The sequence below is a fragment of the Poecilia formosa genome, unplaced genomic scaffold (assembly GCF_000485575.1).
Source record: "Poecilia formosa unplaced genomic scaffold, Poecilia_formosa-5.1.2 Scaffold60, whole genome shotgun sequence".
NCBI lineage: Eukaryota > Metazoa > Chordata > Actinopteri > Cyprinodontiformes > Poeciliidae > Poecilia > Poecilia formosa.
In genome coordinates, this window is record NW_006799999.1 from 1549105 (window position 1) to 1568028 (window position 18924).

General features: G+C 40.9%; 1 protein-coding gene across 2 annotated transcripts in view; it reads left to right on the plus strand.

Annotated features, from left to right (window-relative positions):
- The first annotated feature begins 2591 nt into the window (after nucleotides 1-2591).
- The window catches only part of rasa3 (RAS p21 protein activator 3), a 42550-nt gene continuing 26217 nt past the window's right edge, over nucleotides 2592-18924 (plus strand). The window contains exons 1-3 of one of the 2 annotated variants that reach the window (XM_016672407.1): nucleotides 2592-2883; nucleotides 14606-14723; nucleotides 18647-18750. In XM_016672407.1, coding sequence (XP_016527893.1) covers nucleotides 2829-2883; nucleotides 14606-14723; nucleotides 18647-18750 — 277 coding nt within the window. In that variant the 5' untranslated portion in view covers nucleotides 2592-2828. The remainder of the gene's footprint in view (nucleotides 2884-14605; nucleotides 14724-18646; nucleotides 18751-18924) is intronic. The other variant, XM_007553955.2, reaches the window with a different exon arrangement.

The window sequence follows — 18924 nt, forward strand, 5'->3', positions numbered from 1 at the left end:
CAGGCTTATACTATGTATAGATACTTTTAAGACAATATTTCACTTGAGTCTCAGTTAACCTATAGCAACACAGATTAACATCTGCAGAAACCACAGAGTGAATCTCTAAGCTTTTTACACAAAATGTTTTGACTGTATTAAAAGTATGAAATTATATTATTGTGTGAGTCACACTGGTGAAATGGTCCGTAGCAGAATGGCTTCTTTATGAAGGAGTACGCTTTCTCTTTATGACTGGGGCACAGAGTGGGATGATGAGACATATAGTCTAATTAGATTTAGAGCTGTTCTAAAAGAGTCCAGATAATCCCAGCACATTGCAGCCAGCAGCAGGGTTACCGCAGTTAAACGTCATTCCTGGTAGAGAGACGTCACAACTGTTTGTTTTCAGTTTTCCTCCGGTCATACGTGTCTAGTGGTTGGACCGGAGGGTTTATAGGAGAGTTCCAGACCTGGGTCTGGCTATTCTTAGTAATGTGGTCTGAGTGATGAGCTGAGTGTGGGCTGGTGATGCAACATTCACCTGAATGAAACTTAAAGCCTGTCCAGCTATTACTCACCGTTTGGGACAGTGCTGATCTAAATTTTCCTTCTATCTGCGTTACTGTTAAAAGGGATTTTATGACTCCTTTCACACCACACGTCCTCCTGTGACTCTTAGCTCTGCACTAGAGACCAAGATTTCTACTGCCTCTCTTCTGAACTCAGAGATATGAGATTACATATGAATGCTCCAACTCTTACGTTTATATGAATCCACACCTCTGTAGAATTTTTTTGAACAGTTCATTTAGTTTAGAGAAAACGATGGTAGCAAAACAGAATACACAGTTGAAACCGGAAGCTTATATACACCTGATAAAAAGACACATACACATTTGTTTCTCACTGCCTGAAATTAAATCAGAGCAAACCTCTTTTGTTTTAGGTCAGTTCAAATTACCGAAAATATTTTTATTTGCTAAATGCCAGAAATTTTCACAATATATATATTTTTAACTTTCTTCAACTTGAGAAGTTTACACACATTAAGCTATCAAATTTGGACCAAACCTTTTAGGTTTAACTTCAGACAATAAGAAAGAGCTGTGTGCATCTTTTTATTCCATGTATGCATTTTGATTACAGTGCTGTTAATTAAAGCAACAAAAAGAATTCAACTTTTCACTTTAGAAGGCCAACGTAATGGCAGGTAGTTATGCTCACTTCCATTCAAAACAATCTTAGTAAAGGTTCACAGTCAGAGACATAAACTGTTATCAATTCAATTCAAGCTTTTGAATGTAAAAGGATGACAGTCAATTTGACTTGCAAAAAGCTCAACGTAAAATCCATGATGCACAGGAGAGTGTAAAATTGCACACTGTGTCCTGTGTTTTTAGGTACGACTCTACAACGCAGTTATAAAAAGAGTGACTTGTATTCATAAGTGGTCCAAACATGCAATGACTTCACTCCAAGTGGATACCTAAACATGTGGTATGAATGGGGAAACCCCTGTCTTTTATTTAGAAAACAGCCATAATATCACTGAGCCACAGTTGCCTTGTTTTCTAATTCCTTGGTTAAAGTTGTTTTTCCCTCTGATTTTTTTGCATATCCAGCCTGTTTCAGGAAGGAAACGGCTGGCGGTTCTGGAAGGGAAGGCACCTGGTTCTACACATGGGGTGTAATGCTTTCAAAGAAGAGGAGGAGACTAAATTGTAGGCTGTTGTAGATGGACCCATTGAAAATTTACAGTGTAGTCATTTCTATGACAATATGACAGAATTGTCAAGACTATTTACTACTGACACAAAACAAGTAGAAGCGGATACCAAGAGCTGCGAACGTGCCTATTGTGAGCTACATGTTGTAGCTAATGGCTCAAAATATTCAGCTGGTGGTGGTAAAATATTTGCATCCAAACCTGTAGTGCTTTCTGTTTGTACTGAGGTGAGGATGCAACAAGACCATGAGTCAGAAATCTGCCCGGAAAAGGCGGAGGTTGCCACCATGCTATGCTAGTCGCAGCATAGTGAAGAGCGAGGGGGGAAGACAGAGGGGACATGAGCAGCGCCAAACATAGGGTGATTGACAGTGCTAAGACCCTCCTCTTGGCTTTGATTGGTTGTTTCTAGTTAGCACTGGGAGCACTGGGAGAAGGCAGAGGAACTCGATTTTTTTCTCTCACAAATTATCTGTCTCATAACATACAGTCAGGACACGTAGTGACAGTTTTAACAAATAAGTAAGAAATATTCTTTATAAAAGTTTCATACTGCAGCTTTATTGTAGCTCTGGTGTACCTTCAAAAACAGCTCATTAGCATATATTAAGCTTATATTTCATTCTTTCCTTCACTGCTTCCTTTCTTTCCTGCCTTTCTTCATTAGTTCAAGGTGCTGCAGTCTCAGCAGCACATCTACTCTGTGAGAAACTCTCCAATAAACAAGAAGTTGTTTAACTAGAAAAAAAATTATGCTTTTCCTTCTACACTTTGCCTTTCCCTGGGAAGCAGTACTTGAAATCCGCTACATGGACTGCGTTTCCTCTGCACCGCCCCTGCAGGCACGGATTACCCTCCATACCCTCCGATGGGCGGTGTTTGTGAGGGGCCACTCCTTCACCGCTGCTGCTGCTGCTGCTGCGGCGGGGCTGGAGCTCAATCCGCTCACTAGATCTCCAGCAACAGCAGGAGCAGCGGTCGGACCGGAGAATGGTCGCTGTCCGCAGAACATAGATGTGCAAAGCCCCTGGAATATCCGAGCGCTGGAGAGGCCAGAAACAACAGCCGTGGAGGACAGCCTTCATTTAAGCTTCAAAAGGGAAAGACCTACGGTGAAGCCATGGCGGTAGAAGAAGAAGGTCTTCGGGTTTTCCAGAGCGTAAAAATAAAAATAGGTAAGAAGGAGAAGGGGAGGGAGGTTCAAAAAAAAAATCCCTACCCCCAGTCTGAGCGCCTCAATGGATGGCTCCCTGTTTGCAGGGAGAGCAGGGAAGCTGTGAGGGGCTGGAGACTGGACGGGTCCAGATCGGTGTTGCTCTGCTTGTTATTGTGATTCAGATCACACTGAAGCCCCTCTGCACAACGATAAGAACAGCAAATAATTAGAAAAACACAAAAAACAAAACAGAGAAAGTAAACAGAAACTGCAGCAGGGTTGAAAGGCGTGTGGGAGAATGTGGGAATTTGGCAGCTGGCGTTTGGATCCAGATAATGTGTGTTAAACTTGAACCGATGTGAGCAGACTGTAACAGACATAAAGGCTCCACAGCTGCACGTTTCCAGATGCTATTCTGCACATTTTAAGACCATAGATACCGTTATTACTTCTTAACTACAAGCAGCCATTCTTTTTTTTTATTGCAAACCCCCTTTTTTTAAAAAAAAAATAAAATAAAAATCTGCTTCTTCCAAAAGCATGCATGGCTGTCTGATTGTTAATCCATCTTGTTTATGTTTGAACTTAGCTTTCCACATTATACTTCTTTGAGGATGTAGCCTGTTCCATGTTTAACTTGTGAATGAAGCAATGAGAGACCAGAGTTGATATAAAACGACAGTAATGTACCTCACAACTTTTAAATTCAGCTGTTTGTAATATTTACTCTTTAAAAAAACGGCACAAATAGATTTGTTTTTGCACCAATAATGACTAATATGTGCTAATAATCATATAAAAAAAATGGGGTATGCTGTTCTTGCTATTAAGTAGTTACCAATGTTTTGATGATCAGAACCCGAGTGTCATAAAAAGTTACTAACATTTATCTAAAAAGCATTACAGATAACATTTTTGTATCGTTTCCTTTTTTAATGTCATTTTATTAGAACCAGACAGTCATTTCCTGTACTTGCTGTAAAGGTCATCTTGGGTCAGTATGGGGCAGACTCATATCTGGCACACAGTCCATCCTGTCCAGTTTGGAGTCCAAACATGCAACAGAGGGGATGGGCTAAACTTAAAAAAAAAAAGCAACAAACACCTTTGCAAGCTGTGAGACTGCATGGCGCTGCCAGCTAACCTTGGAGCGTGAATAACACATTTGACCCCCTTTTTTCCAAATATTTTAAAGATATTACCTGTGCAGATTGTTTATCTGGAAAAGCTGTAACGTGGAAACCACAATTGTCTTGTGAATTTGCTGCTACTCATCGCTCCTGTGAAGGAAAGCTAAACAACCTGAGGACATTTGTGCTGCCTTAGATACACATCTGTTTTCGGATCAAAACAAATGCTCTGAATTAATGTCCATAAGACCAGTGCAGATAAATGATTCATGTATTTAATTCCTAGTTTGTTGTGATCATTACGTTGTGATGTAGCTGAATTACTGAATTGCTGTGCTGGATTATTTTATGATGTAATAGGTATACTGGGAACAATCGTTTGATCGACAGTAAACTAATCCGAAGCTCTTTTTATGCTGCACATTCATCGTGTAAAGTAGTTTTTCCAAGAAACGGTATCAAAAAAAAGGGGGTGCATGTAGGGATTGGTAATTTTCACTTTAAGATGGTCTCTGCTCTGATCTTGGATGTGGAGGGGTGGGGGGTTTCTGCTGAGTTTGCATGTTTGCATGTACGCTGGTGCATTGATTTTCTCCAGATACTCTGGCTTCCTACTGTCCAAAATTGTGCATGTTAGGTTGACATGCGATTCTAAGATCATCCTAGGTGAAAACGTTTGTGCACTCATGCTTGATTGTCTTCTTAATGTCCCTTGTGGCCCCTGTAATGGGTGGAAGATTTATCCATTTCAAATCTCAAAGGTTTCTTGCCTTTCCAGAGCTAGGACTCTCCCAAGCCAAGCAGGAACATCATTTATTTTTACAACCAAATAGAGCACCTTTAAAATGAAAAGACTCCTGTCTGCTTAATCCTAAAACAATATGTTAAACAGTAGCTGACATATTGTGAAAACCCAAAGTTTTCACCTCTTTGTTTCAATTTTTGCTCTTTTTCTTTCTCTCTCTAAGAGAACATCAATTATGTTACAAGTATCATGATCATGACAATTTTATTTTGTTGTGTTGTATCAGAAAAAAGGAGAAAAAAACCCATTAAGTTTAACTATGGCCTTCAGTTTTACTCCTAAACTTAAATTTCCATATTTGTGTCAGGAACATTTTACAGAATGGCCTGTAGAAGTCAGAACCTCATGATCTAATATTGGCTGCCTTACACATAACAATTTGTAATAGCTGGGCTTCTGATGTTATGTATGTCCTTTAGTCTTTAACACATGCAGCACTATGTTACACTATGTCCTTTATTGAACATGTCGCGGTGTTTGAAAATTTGAAACTGCTGAGAAATATAATTTAAGCCTGCATTGCTAATAGTTGACAAATTTCAGTCAAAGGTAGCGCAAAAAATAGCACTGCTTGCACCTCCACTTTAATTAATGGTGATGGACATTTCAAATGACGTATTTTAATAATGCAAATTGTGGTACAAGTACTATTGGTAGTACTTGTGCCTGTATGGGATTCTCACAGGATTAGAACCACGAGTAAAACTAGTTACATTCCTAAAAATAATACACTCCCCAGGAAAAAAAAAAAAAAAAAGGCCCTTATGAGTTTGCATTAGCTGCTGACGTTAATAAGAAACTGTTATGCTGTCGTCACTTCGAAGGCCTCCATTGAAGTTCTTCATAATGCCATTTAATGACGACAGCAGAATTTACACTACGCTGCTACCAAGCAGCAGACATGATTTCTGTCTGTCTGATCCCTGCAGCGCTCTGCTCCCAGTAACGTCTAAGAAACACTTGCATCACACTGTTTTCATCAGAGCCTGTCCTTTGGCATGAGGCTGCGGTTGGCCGATGACTCAGAGTCGAAAACCAGCCACACACTCGTATTATTTGCGTAATAATAAGAGCGCTTATTATTACGGCCTGCCAGGTGATGACTCCCCTCGACTTCCTGGAGGAACAAATGTATATCGGAAACCCAACTGGACTACTGGATCCGAGCCTGTACCGTCTGGGGGGAAACACAGGAAACAGGAAACTGCCCCCGATTCGCTTCCTGATTGGCTGGAATAGACTACAAAAGGATTGTTTTTTCCTGCATGGCAACGAGTTAATACAAAGCAGATGTAGAGAGATGCATATTGGGGTGGGGGTGGTGGTGGGTGGGTGGGGGAGTTGGGTAAGGAGGTGGTGTCTCACAGATGAAGCAGACTGTGCTTCATCTGTCAGCGACTGGGCGCTCGGAGAGATGGGAATTCTCAGTGGCACAGCTGGAGTCGGGACTAATTAACGGCAACATATGTGCGTTTGGCCTCTCTGGCACAGTGAGAAACATTGTTTGACAAACACTGTGACACACATGAAACATCATAATGATGCACATTACTGAGCATCCTCTTACACAGATGTGCAAAGTGGGTTGAAATCTTTTAACTTGGCGTCTTAACTGGTCAGTTCCTGACCAGTAATAGCACATTGTTTTAAAAGTGGACTAATAAAGGTATTCTTGCATAGAGACCCACAAAAACAAACAACAAACATAGTCATTAGACATATTAAAGCCATTCCCTCGCCGAAAATGTACCAGCAGATGCAACGACGAGAGTGATGTATAGCTAAGATAAGAAAGAGAAATATACCACAAGATGTATTTGTACATGTTGAATGAGGACAGCCAGCGACATTTACTGACTGCTAACTGAATGGATAACCAAAAATCGTTCAAGTATGTACTGTATCGGTTTTCTTTAAAGCTTGCCTGACTTAAACTATTTATCTATTTCCCCATATCCCATTTAAATTTCTAGTTAGTATGGTATGTAATCTTTTATGGTTCTTTTTTTGCAGTTGTTGCTGCTGTGATCGAAATTGGACAAATATAAAACAGATAGGAACAAAGACGCATCAGAAAAGCTGCACACATGTCCCTTTTTTGCTCAGCAGCTGTTCACCTCTTTGCCCATATGGTGTTTCATTTCAGGTACATGTGGCTCGACTGTAGCTTTCTTTTACTAAAAACAACCAGAATATCCTGATGTGAGCACCGAAACTCAACCAAAACAGATAATCTGTGGGCCGTTAGATACAAATGCACTGAAAGTCGCTGTCCTTCTGTTTATTTGATATGAGTGATTCCGTTAAGGAGACTTGTTTTATTGTTTATACAAAGATATTGATTGCAGTGGCTTTAAAGAGACCAGCTATAGGGAAATTTTAAAGCTCAGTGGTCAAAGACAGCATGTTCTGTGCTGTAGACGGCATACCATCAGAGGAAAAAAAAGATTACATAACCAAATTGGTCGTTAGTTATGCATTTGCAAACATTTCCATTTTGCTGATGGTAAGCTACGTCCTTTTATATTTACTTGCTGTTTAATTCAAATATGAGAGGTCAGACTTTCACGCTGGAGTCAGTGTCTGATTCTAGGCAGGTTGATCTTTGATCAATCGTCTTGTCCTCTTTATTAACCGCCCAACATTATCTATTTTTATGGGCTCTACTGTGTTGGCACAGCACAAGGCTGTTACTGTTTAATGGTGTTGTTACACTACGAGTGTAATTTTGGATGAAGTGAAAATAAGCGTCTAATGCACACTGGAAGGAATACTAGATTACTCATTGTTTGTAAAAGATCTCAATTGATTGTGGTCCAGGAAATAAGAGTGGGTGGCTCAATTCAGGCGACTGGAGCTGAAAGGGAAAAATTTGGTCGCAGTGACTGAGACCTTCGTCCTTCACTTGGCGGCCGGCCCGCGGAGATTTCCACATTTCTTCCCGTCGACAACAAACGGGAGCCATGTGGCCGGGAGGAGGTCCGGCTTGAAATTCTGGCTGGCGGGTAAATTTATAGAATTAACAAGTGCATGCCAAGTTCTCCATTTTGTCCTAGAAGGCGAGTTTGTCCTGGAGGTTTCTTATAAACATGCGTGTTGTTGACTGTTGAGACGCAGCTCGAGGCTGGCGGAATAATCCGGGTTGTTCTCCTTGTGTCACTAATGCGTCCTCGATGAGCGCACACAGTACCAGGAACACGGGGAAGTATCGCCGTAGGCCCAGCATGCAGGGTCAGCGGAGGTAAATAAAGGGCTGGAGGGCTCGCCCACAGTGCCGCTCCTTCCGCATGTCCTTCACACGCCCTGCGGGACGACCTCTACCTGCTAGTAACGACACGCGGAGGAACGCAATCGAACATGTCGTGAAATGGGAAAAAGAAAGAAGCTCGAGACGCTGAAAGCACTCGTGAAAAGTGACTTCAGCGACTGGTTAGGAAATGGCCACGTGGACGCTGGTTGAATCAGGTTTTGCAATAGTGTTTCCATACGCGGGCAAAACCAGCAATGCCAGCTCACCACATGCAAGAATTTACACCCAGCACATGCTTTGTTCCCTGCACTTGCAAAAGACATCACGACATCTCAGCTGTGTGTCTGCTAAGCTTGTCTTAGAGGTTACAAAGCAGAGTGGAACGAGATGGTTGACCTTCCCCCCTTCCCCTCCCTCTTTTTTTTTTTGTTCTTTTTTTTTTGTTCTTGTTATGTCTTTAATTGTTCTTTTTCCAGAAGACAGAAAACAAGAACAAAGTCTTCTGAGAATTATGTAAATGCACATGAAGCCTGGAGGCAGTGTTGGGGTTAAACTGCATCCTGACCAGGACGTGGAGCTCAGCCTGTCTCCTGCTAACTGCGCCGGTGACACCCTGCTGGTTTGAAAGGTCACCGTCCTCCATTCATGGGCTTCAACTTCAACGAGACATCTTGGAAAGCCGCTCCTCCCGCAGAGTCGAGTTGCACGTAAAGATAGAAGTGTGTGTTGTTTATTTCTGTTTCGCTCAAGTTTTCCGTCGAGACCAACGACCCGGTGTGAACATTAGCTCTAGGCGGCTCTGAAACAAAGAGGGAGTTTGATCAGTAACTCTATGCTGGTTTATCGCAGAGATGGCTGTGTGCAGTCTTTAACCAGAGCCTCCCTCCGTCCCGGCTCTCGTTCTCCACATGCGCCGCTCACAACTGCTGGGTTTGTGTGGAAAGCTCCGCTCATTAGGCTGCTTCTTCTTCATCACGAAGGACAGTTTGTGGCAAAAAGAAACGCGTGTTCGTGTCCCTGCCGCTGTGAGCGGAAATCAGATCTCAGATCCGTGAAATTCGTTGTTTTTTTTTGTTTTGTTTGTTTGTTTGTTTGTTTCAGCTGGGAGAATCACACAGTCCTAAACACTTTTTTTACTCTCATGTATAATTCATTTTTACAAATGAATTCACTGATTCACCTAAACAAGGCTAAATGTGGATTTTACTCACAGACCCTTACTCCCTACAGATTTGTGATATGCTAAACTTTTAAATGGATCCATGCTCCCGTCAAAATGTAGCTTTTTTCCGGCTTCAGTGCTTTACCTAATAGTTTATAGAAGTTCAGGACAGTGGCAAATAACAGGATTAGTGTTGTATTGCTGAAAATCATCTGACATATTTTCATTTTTTCTTGATCAACCAGTAATACCTCATGATGACTCATCAGTTGGACATTTAGAGCAAACTGAGCTTCATAGTGGTGTTGATAAGCTTCTCCTTATGGTGGACGAAGGAGAGACAAGAAGTGTAAACATAAATAAAAAAAATGAACAGAATTACCATATTAACCATATTTACTAAGGTCATTTTTCATATTTATTACGTTAACATCACAAATAGATAAATAAACAACATGCATATGGTGACCTTATATTTGAATCCCGGCCTGGGGTCTTTATGCACAGAGTCTGCATGTTCTCCCTGTGCATGCATGGGTCCTCTCCGGGTACTCCAGCTTCCCCCCAGAGTCCAAAAACATGTATGTTAGGTTAATATGTCTCTGTAAATTGTCCGTAGGTGCGAGAATGTGCATGGTTGACCCTGAAAGGATGAGTGGTTAATGGATGGATGGATGAATAGCAATGCTGCTAAAAATAGAAGTAACGTTAACAGCCTGAAATACTTCCAATAATAATAAAGTTATAACACCAATAAAGTGTGTTTATTGAAGTAAATATCCAGAGCAGCACTTTCAAGCACAATACATTTCGCGTAGCATTTTAAAACACGCTTATCTTCTTCAGTCAGGACCCCCAAACACAGTCTGGAAACAGAATGGTTGGTGATGTCTTGAAATTGTTAGAAGAAATTTTGTTTAATGATATATTTAGCATAAGTCTTGAGCATGATATTACCTTATGAATACAGTTTGTTTGCTTATATTCAGCGACAAAGGAAGCAGTCCTGCAGGATTAACGCCCCGGCTGTGGATGTCCTTACGGAGGGCCTTTGCGTGTCGTGTGTCGGTGAATGTTTTTATGTGCAGTCATATTGAGAACGACAGTAATGACTTCCAGTTTAGTTTCAGTTCTTGTTATGAGTCTCTACCTACGGACATCAAAGAGACGAGCAGCACCAGTGGGACAATATAAGACAGTTTCGCTCCTTGTTTCCATGCTCATGGTGATCTCTCACCGACACCATGTTTTCCCCCCGCATTCACACACTCTCAGGGGTGACTGGGTTGTTCTCGCTGCTTTTAAACTTCGCCTTGGATCCAGTTGAAATTCCTTTCTCCTCATCTCATTTCCTGTTGTAGCGTTCTCCAAAGGGAACTGCGCTCCAGTTTTCTATCTGGCTGACTTTTCTCTCTTTCTGCAGTCTTCCCCTTCTCTTACACTCGATTGAGCACACTGCTTGTAATTCTGCGTGTGCGCGCGTGCGTGAGTGTGTGTGACAACCTTGCCTCCCCCCCTCGTTCCCTTTCTTCAACTCTGTGGTCCCCAGGCCTGCTAGTTGAGTTGAAAGTATTCACGGCTGTGTATCCTCGAATGTGTTCATGTCAGACAAGATTAGAGTAATGAGTCGAACAGCGCGTCTGTAACTGTACACACGGGCGCAGCGACTGGAGTCGGTCAACAGAGGAAGGAGAGGAACAAAGCTACACATTCACTACATCCATTACGTTCATACAAGCACTCGGGTTTCCTCGTTTCTTCTCTTCTTGGCGGTTTTTCACCGGCCGCGCTGACGACGGGAGTCGAGCGTGTCAATTCGCCCCTGCTCCTGTCATCGCTGCTTTTCTGCATTTCGGCTCTGGGGCCCTCATGTTTGTTGTGTGTGCGCACGCAGTCGTGTCAAGTGTGTGTCTCGGCCTGTTTGGTTCAGATACCGTGGTAAGATATTCTCCAGGGACAGCTGCATCGGCGGTTGATGAAAAACAAAACGCTGCCGTTCTTGTCCGGGCGTCTGTTTGGCTGCATAAAGGAGAAAGAGATGAAAAGGGGAAGCTGCAGAAATTACAAGAAAGTGAAATCAGGTTTTTTTGGTAATAGAAAATGAAAGCAGGAACAGGAAAGATTTTATGCTAGAGAATCGCTAGCTGATAAACTCTTAGACATGTTACAAGATTTTTTATTTATTTGATTTTTTTTTTTTTTTTACAAACTCATGTGCCGTCATGCATGAGCACACACGGATAAACAAAGCTAAAACTTTAACCATCCACCCTTCTAAATTCAGAAACATGCACTGACATTTTCCACAACATTAAGCTGCAACATGGCAACACGTCTCTGCGTACAAAAGTAAACACTGTATTCAATTTACGTGACATATTTTTTAAATATCTGCACTGTGTTAGAACGTAATAATTTCTGGCAAACCAGCATTTTACTATGTTGAAAACCTAAAAAAAATGTAATTACCACTCTAATTTACATAATGAGTTATCAGTTTAGTAACAATCAAAATTAGACAATGACAATAGGTAGATAAAATCACATTTATTGTCCTTTGTCCTGTGTCGGATAGCTTTTCTGACTCACTGTCTTTTGGCCTTTTTTTCATGGATTATAAATATAGTAAGTTTCTTCTGAGAAAAGCAACTTATCTTAAAAAAAACCTAGAATGATATATTCTGCTTGAGTCCATGTTGAGTCCCTGTTTTCTCCTCCTTTATTTATTTTTATAACACCTTAAACTGAGTCATTAAAAGCATGCAGGGCTGAGAAAGTGGTGGTAATCCCGTGACATTTGGGATGACCCGGATGGTTGCAATCCAATCAAGGCATCTCACAGATCATGAATGAGCGTTGGTCGGAGGGAGGACAAAAAAAACAAAAAACAAAATTCAGATTAAAGGGAATTTGAGAGCATGGAATGAATGAGAGGGATTAACATGTTGGAGGTGGAATAAAAATTGGAAAACGGATGAAAGAAAAGCAGAGATGACGAGGATCTCATAACAGGGAAATGAAGAGGTGAAGCAGAGATAAGAGAGAGTAACGTCATCTCCGACGTAAGAGCTGCAGTCTGCAAGTTGAAGCAACGAAGTGTGTGTCACGCTGCGCAGCTCAGGTGTCCGGTTCATTTGTGAATGACTGTTGTTATCAGGAACTGTTGTGTAATAATTCGCCCAGGGCTTTAATCAGCCTCCAGAGGAGCCATCATAATGCTCAGAGCGCAGTTTATCCCCTCCGTTTCCCTCACAGGGGTTTTACGTTTTGCCTACTGCGCTGCATTCTGCAAACAACATATCAGTGCGTCTTCTCGGTCCTGTTGCATTATTTGTTTCAAATGATCGGTCTGTCATTTTATCAAATGTGAAACTAGCAATAGAAATGTCATCTTGTTAAAGGACGTTACGAGCAGGTATCGTGTCAGCCTGGAAATAAGATTTAAATAAACCCCAGGTTTTATCCAAACCCTTAAAATGATGATGTGTTGTGTTTCCATAAATGAAGCTACTCACCTCCGTCCAGTTGAATCTCTCTGAAGGATTCAACTGGTACTGTGATGATGTGCAAGACACAGGAAGTCCTGAACCAAAATGTCATCATATTAGAAGACCTGCGGTATATGTCTAATAAAAGGGGCAAAGGATCTTTAATTTGTCTCTGTGAGTTTAGAAAGCAGAGTGATTGAAAAGTCCGATGGGTCTGATAAATCAGAGTGCAGGACAAATGACTTCCGTAATCCATGAGCAGATTGTCTGTTTTGTTGTTTCACAACGGGCTCTCCAGTGTCAAATGTCAACTTTTTCCCTCCTTTCCACTTTGGTTTCAGCTGCAGGGGTCTGTAACTGAGTCCATGCCCACTGTTTCCTGTTGCAGCAACCGAATATTTTTCTTAGCAAACCGGTTTAATGTTGTTGTTTTTTTTTCCTTTTCTTGCTTTGCTTACTGGACACAAGATAGGGGCTCATAGGTTTATCTGTGGCAATTGTTTTAAAAATAGGATTTGACTAACTGCGCGTCTGTTGCCAGTGCATTTTTAAAGTTAGCTTCAAAAAGGCAAAAATAAGTCCTTTCCACGAGAGAACAGGGAACGTGTTGAAGTGAAAGAAGCTTTGTCTTGTATGACCCTTGCCCCATATTTGTTGCACACTGCAGGCCAGCTGGCAGAAAGAACTGTGTTACAATTTCCCTCTGGGTATAAGAAAAACTATTTTGGAATAATTTTATGCTGTAGCTTTTATTCTTTTGTTTCTCTGTAATACATTTATTACAGAGAAATAAGAACATTTACATGAAAACAAATACTAAAACTAACCTGAGCTCAAGTCTGCGTATCAAATTGACGAAAAATATATAGTATATGTGTTTTTGTTTGAAATCATTGTGCTAATATGCTGAAGCAGTGGTGTTTTTGCTCAAACTTAGGATGATCATGATCTCAAACCAAATTCAACTGAATTAAAATGATAAGATAAGGTCACTGTTCCACATAAGGCCTCTGTAGCTTTTACTGAGTCATGTATGATTAAAAGAAGAAGAAATGATCAGAGTATTCGAATCTTTTGTGATCCCTGAGTGTTTGGATCCTTTCTGCCTCTGTTGTTCTCAAGTTATTCGTTTAACGCCAAAAGTAATGCGACGAGACAAAGCTGCTTCAGATTCCTGTACGGATGGCGCGTTATTGGAGCAAACACTGACATGGTTAGTTAACACATGTGTAACTAAAGACTGCAGAGTCCTGTGGGTCCCCAGGGCGAAGACAAACACAATAAGGAGCAGAGCACTGAAACCACAGCTTCATGAAGCAGAATATATTGGTCCCGCAGGACTGCAGCACCACCTTTGCGTTGGGTGTGTGTGTGTGTGTGTGTGTGTGCGTGTGTGTGTGTGTGTGTGTGTGTGCATATGTCTGTCTCAGTGGGTGGCAGGACAGCATTTTTGTGAAAGGGAGTGCTGTCTGTCACACATGTCTGATGAGCAGATTGAGACTCTGAAGATTTCAGGAAATGTCCCACGCAGATTCTTTCATTCACAGATCTGAGCAGCACAGCGGAAACACACGCCTGTTCACATGTCCTTCTGCGTCTCTGGGAGACCCTGATATGATATGTGTGTGTGAGATATAAAAGTAGCCACCTTGGCAGAGGTAATCTCATTTATCGTGCTGCCAGGTTTGGTGGTGGGATAGAAAAAAGATCCGATCTTCACACACGCACACACGCGCACTCTTGTAGCTTGAACAGGTGTGAACTTGCATAATTCTATTTATTTTTTATGCTTTGTTTGCGTTTAGTGTTCTGAAAATAAGTTATCACTGGAAGCCTGAATAAACACATTATGTTTGCCTCTGCGGCACATAAATGAATCTCACTCAATCTCTTTCTGTTTGTGCAGGGGAAGCAAAAAACATTCCTCCATATCCGGGACCGAACAGGATGAGGGACTGCTACTGCACCGTCAACCTGGACCAAGAAGAGGTCTTCAGGACCAAGATTGTGGAAAAGTCACTTTGGTGCGTTTAAAGCCCCTTTTTCCGTTGTCTTGTTTTCTTATGCAAAAATAATTAGGAAAAAGACTTTTTTTTTTCATTTAAGTGTAAGGAAGAAAACAGGACAATAGAATAGAATAACATGGCATTGCCATCCCCTCAATGCCTGGAATGTGTTTTTTTTTATCACTTATTTAAATTTTATTTAATGTAAGGCTTTCTAATATGTATAAACCCTATTTTCTTAGATTAAAGATGCACCAAACAATTCTGTTTTTGTATCATGCAACAAAGGGATTTCAATACTTAGTGTTTGAATTCAAACAAAGGCTTGTTACAGCAACATCTAAAGGTTATTTTGTTAGAAATCTGCCTCCCAGCATATTGGCCTTATCAACTCAGAGCAGGAGATGCAAGAGGCAGCCAACTTTCCGGCAGAAGAGCCGATGGAAACGGTAGCAGTGCAGAAACCGAATCACATGTTAGATTGCCATCATCTCCATGGATCACAAGCTATAAATCCAGTCAGCTCTGAATCTGCTCACACTTCTATTGTGTGCTGGGCTGCAGCTGCTCCCTGTTTTTGTTGTTTGAAACTGTAATCGTTTTTAAATTATGAAGTACGTCCTTCCTTCTTCTCTAAAGCCAGATGGAGGATAATGTGGACATTTTTGAGAGCAATAAAAGCAGCAGTTTGGTTTTGGTGTTTATAAAAGTTGTGATTTAATTAGTGTTGAGATTCCTACAGCATAACCTTAATTAACAATGCCAAGGTTTGATGGCAACCCCCGCCCCCCCCTCACCCCACCAAATTCACTGTTCTGCTCATTATGCGGTAATGATGGGAGTTGATATGTTTGCTGTGTAATAAGTCAGGCTATCTGCTCAGGTAGCCCGCCTGTTGTGGGTTTTTAGATGGAGTCGTAATAAATATGGTGTTCGTAGGTTCCCAAGTGCAGTTTTAAAAAACTTAAAAGTAACAGTTTGAAAGAAAGTGTGAGCGGTTTTATTACTCCAACATTTTACAGTGTGGTATACCTTTAAACACAGAAGTTGATGCATGGCTAGCCTTAGCAGAAAGTCTTGATTCATTTTAACAGATATTGGTAAAAGTAACAAGCTCTCGGAACAGCCCTGCTCTTCATATCTGGGCGCTATAAGCGCTGCAGTCGCTCTTTCGAACAGCTGGTGTCACTACTGTGAAAATAGAAGCACAACACAGCATCGAAGGCAGCAGAAGAAGAGTTGTTCGGAGAGTAGAGATTTTATACACAAACGTAACAAGACAACAACATTTTCACGTGGTCAGTTACATTTTCAGCCAATGTTTTCTAATATTGAATCATGTGCGTTTACATGTTATAGCTTCATTAGCACCACTAGCATGTTGTTATTATTAATATTGCTATTAAGAGTTAAAATGATCACGAGGAAACGGCAATAGTTTTAGTCCGAAATAATAGCAAAATCACCCTTTTAGTCTTTTGCTGCGCATTGTTTTGTGTGGTAAATGCAGAAAAAAAAGGAAAGACAAAGTAGCAGAAAGCTTGCATTATATTTGCGGAATGTTTTTAATTATTTGACTCTATTGTAAAACATACAAGTCTTTTAATAAAGTGAAAAACAAAAAACATTTGTCAGATCAGATGACGAGCATGAGATCTTTCAGGTAGCTCCTCAAATCTTAGTAAATTAGATAAAACGGAGTTCAAATTAGCTAGCTAGATCATTGATAAGTAAGTCATGCTCCTTCCCATTCACTCATCTTCTCCTCTGTCTGTCTTCAAGTCCGCCACGCAGCGGAAGACGTCGGTAATTAGCAGCAGCAGCGGCCCCGAGGGCTTGGCTCACGAGATTCTTATTGCTGTGATTTCTGCGGTTGTCCTTTAGGTGAGGCGAACTGTGGGAGCCGCTGAGCCTTCCAGCCAGCGGTCACAAACAGGCCTTTTTGTTGCAGGCAGACAGGCTGCAAAATCCCTTTTCTTACCGATTCGTGGAAAGACATACCTGCAGGCTTTATTTTCCATGTGGGAGGTGATTAATTGACCGAATCAATCATGTCTGAATGTTGACAAGGATGTGGTTGGGGTGTTTACACGAAGGTGAAAGTACACCTACAGCCTGGCTGCTGGTTGAGGACACTCCCAGTCACCAAGATGGGAAGAAAATGTTGCAGACGCTGTTTACAGATTAACCAGGTGATCCTTGGCTGAACTGTAACCAAGGAGACTCGGCCACTTCTTGTTTGATGGAGGAAATTCGGTTTTTCACCGTTTCAGGGACACGGATAGTTTTCGTGGGGTTGTTTTCTCCCTCCTTCATTTCCCGGTCCAGGAACAAATGCGATAAAAGTTGAAAAAAAAAATCTACCCCAAAAACTTCCCCTGTTTGGGAGGAAGGACCTTCGGAATGAACTAAATGTGCAGTTTTGTAGTGGGAGGAAACCAAACATTTCTCATGTCTCAGCATCTTATCCTCAACTTTGTGCTCTTTAAATTACACAATTTGAAAGCAGTTTTTCAACCAAATTATCCAAATTTGTCAACCTAAGTGTAAATATCTAAGACTTCTGTTATTATAGTAAAATTTGTGCAGCATTAGTTTTTCTGATACAGATTGTTTTATCTGTAGAACGACTGTCGAAGATTGTTCATCACACACCAGTTTTCCGCCTGCAGTCACTATGTAGCATTTTAACATTAATACTGCATCACGCTGATTTCGTTGTTTTTCGTTGCGACATGGACTCTGCTGTTGTGGTGGACGGAGATCTGTGTCGCCCTTCACCCAGAGAAAGACCTGTTCTGAAAACACAGACAAAAAGCAGCTGGTTTCAGGAAGTTAAAGTCCAGGAAAACAACAACAACAACAACAACAACAAAAAACTTCTCAAAGTCATAGCGGAAACAGCCTGTAGTGAATAAAGTACGGGTGCACAATTTAAGTAAAGCATATTGCAATACTGTTGCTGAATATCGCAATGACAAAAGCAATTACTATTAAGCCACATCACAAAGCATTGCATCAGATGTTGGCTTTTAAACTGACCAAATATATCATGCAGATTGTGAAAGTGCGGCACCTGACGTACGACATCCTTCAAAGTATTGCATGCAATCAGTTCTTTGGGATTATATGATTGCACACATTAAAATTGAGACGATGATTGTGATTCAATAAAATGTGCTGCTCCAGTATTTACTTGACTCATGGATGAAATGAACGAGTCTCACTACCTGTTAAAATGATCTGAAGGATGAATGACGATGTTTTTTCAGGGATTTTAGAACATATCTTAAACAAGGAACAAATTAGGTTTTGCATATTTACCAAAAATAGGATTTAGGTAGAAAAACAACAATAATGCAATTTAGTTTTTGAGCTAGCCACTGGAATTATTTCTTCAGTAATGAAAATAATATTACCAAATTTGACCGAATTAAACAAATAAGTAAAAACGTAAAATAATACGCAGAAAGTAATTAGAGTAAACTATGAGTCAGTGAGTGTTCACAATATTCTGAATCAAGCCCTTTTTTTTGCACAACAGTCTGTTGGTCTCTCAAGTGGTTTTAAACAAAATTTGAAATTAAATCTGAAGGAATAATTTATTCCGAGTGAGAGACAACGGTCTCTGGGTCTGTGGTTCACATGCTCGTCTCCACGCTCAATTGACAGGAAAAATGTCCACACAACTGCAGTTCCAAATCAACACCATTATCTTCATTTTCGTTTGTTTTCAATCATTTGTTTAAACTTTGATCTAAAAAAAAAAAAAATCAAAAAGATAAGATTAAAGGTGCTATTTTCTGGAAACTGCAGCTTCTCATTCAAGAATCCACACAGTAAACCTTGTAAGAGGAAAAGCAACGTCAACACACTGATTACTTTTTAATAAAGTGATCCGTTGCATGAGTTTCTGACCCCGGTCTGTCTCTTTCCTGCAGTCCTTTCTACGGGGAGGATTTCTACTGCGAGATCCCACGCAGCTTCAGACATCTCTCCTTCTACATTTTCGACAGGGACGTGTTCAGGAGGGACTCCAGCATTGGTGAGTCATAAGCTCATCTCTCTGTTTAATGCTCCCCTTTCCAACTCCATTGTCATCTAATACCGAGCTTAAAAATCAACTTGCAGTGAAAAATCACAGTGTTTTTTTTTTTTAGCAGCCAAAGCTAAAAACACAGGTTTTTCTAGTCGGACACAAAAAGTGAATCAACTCACT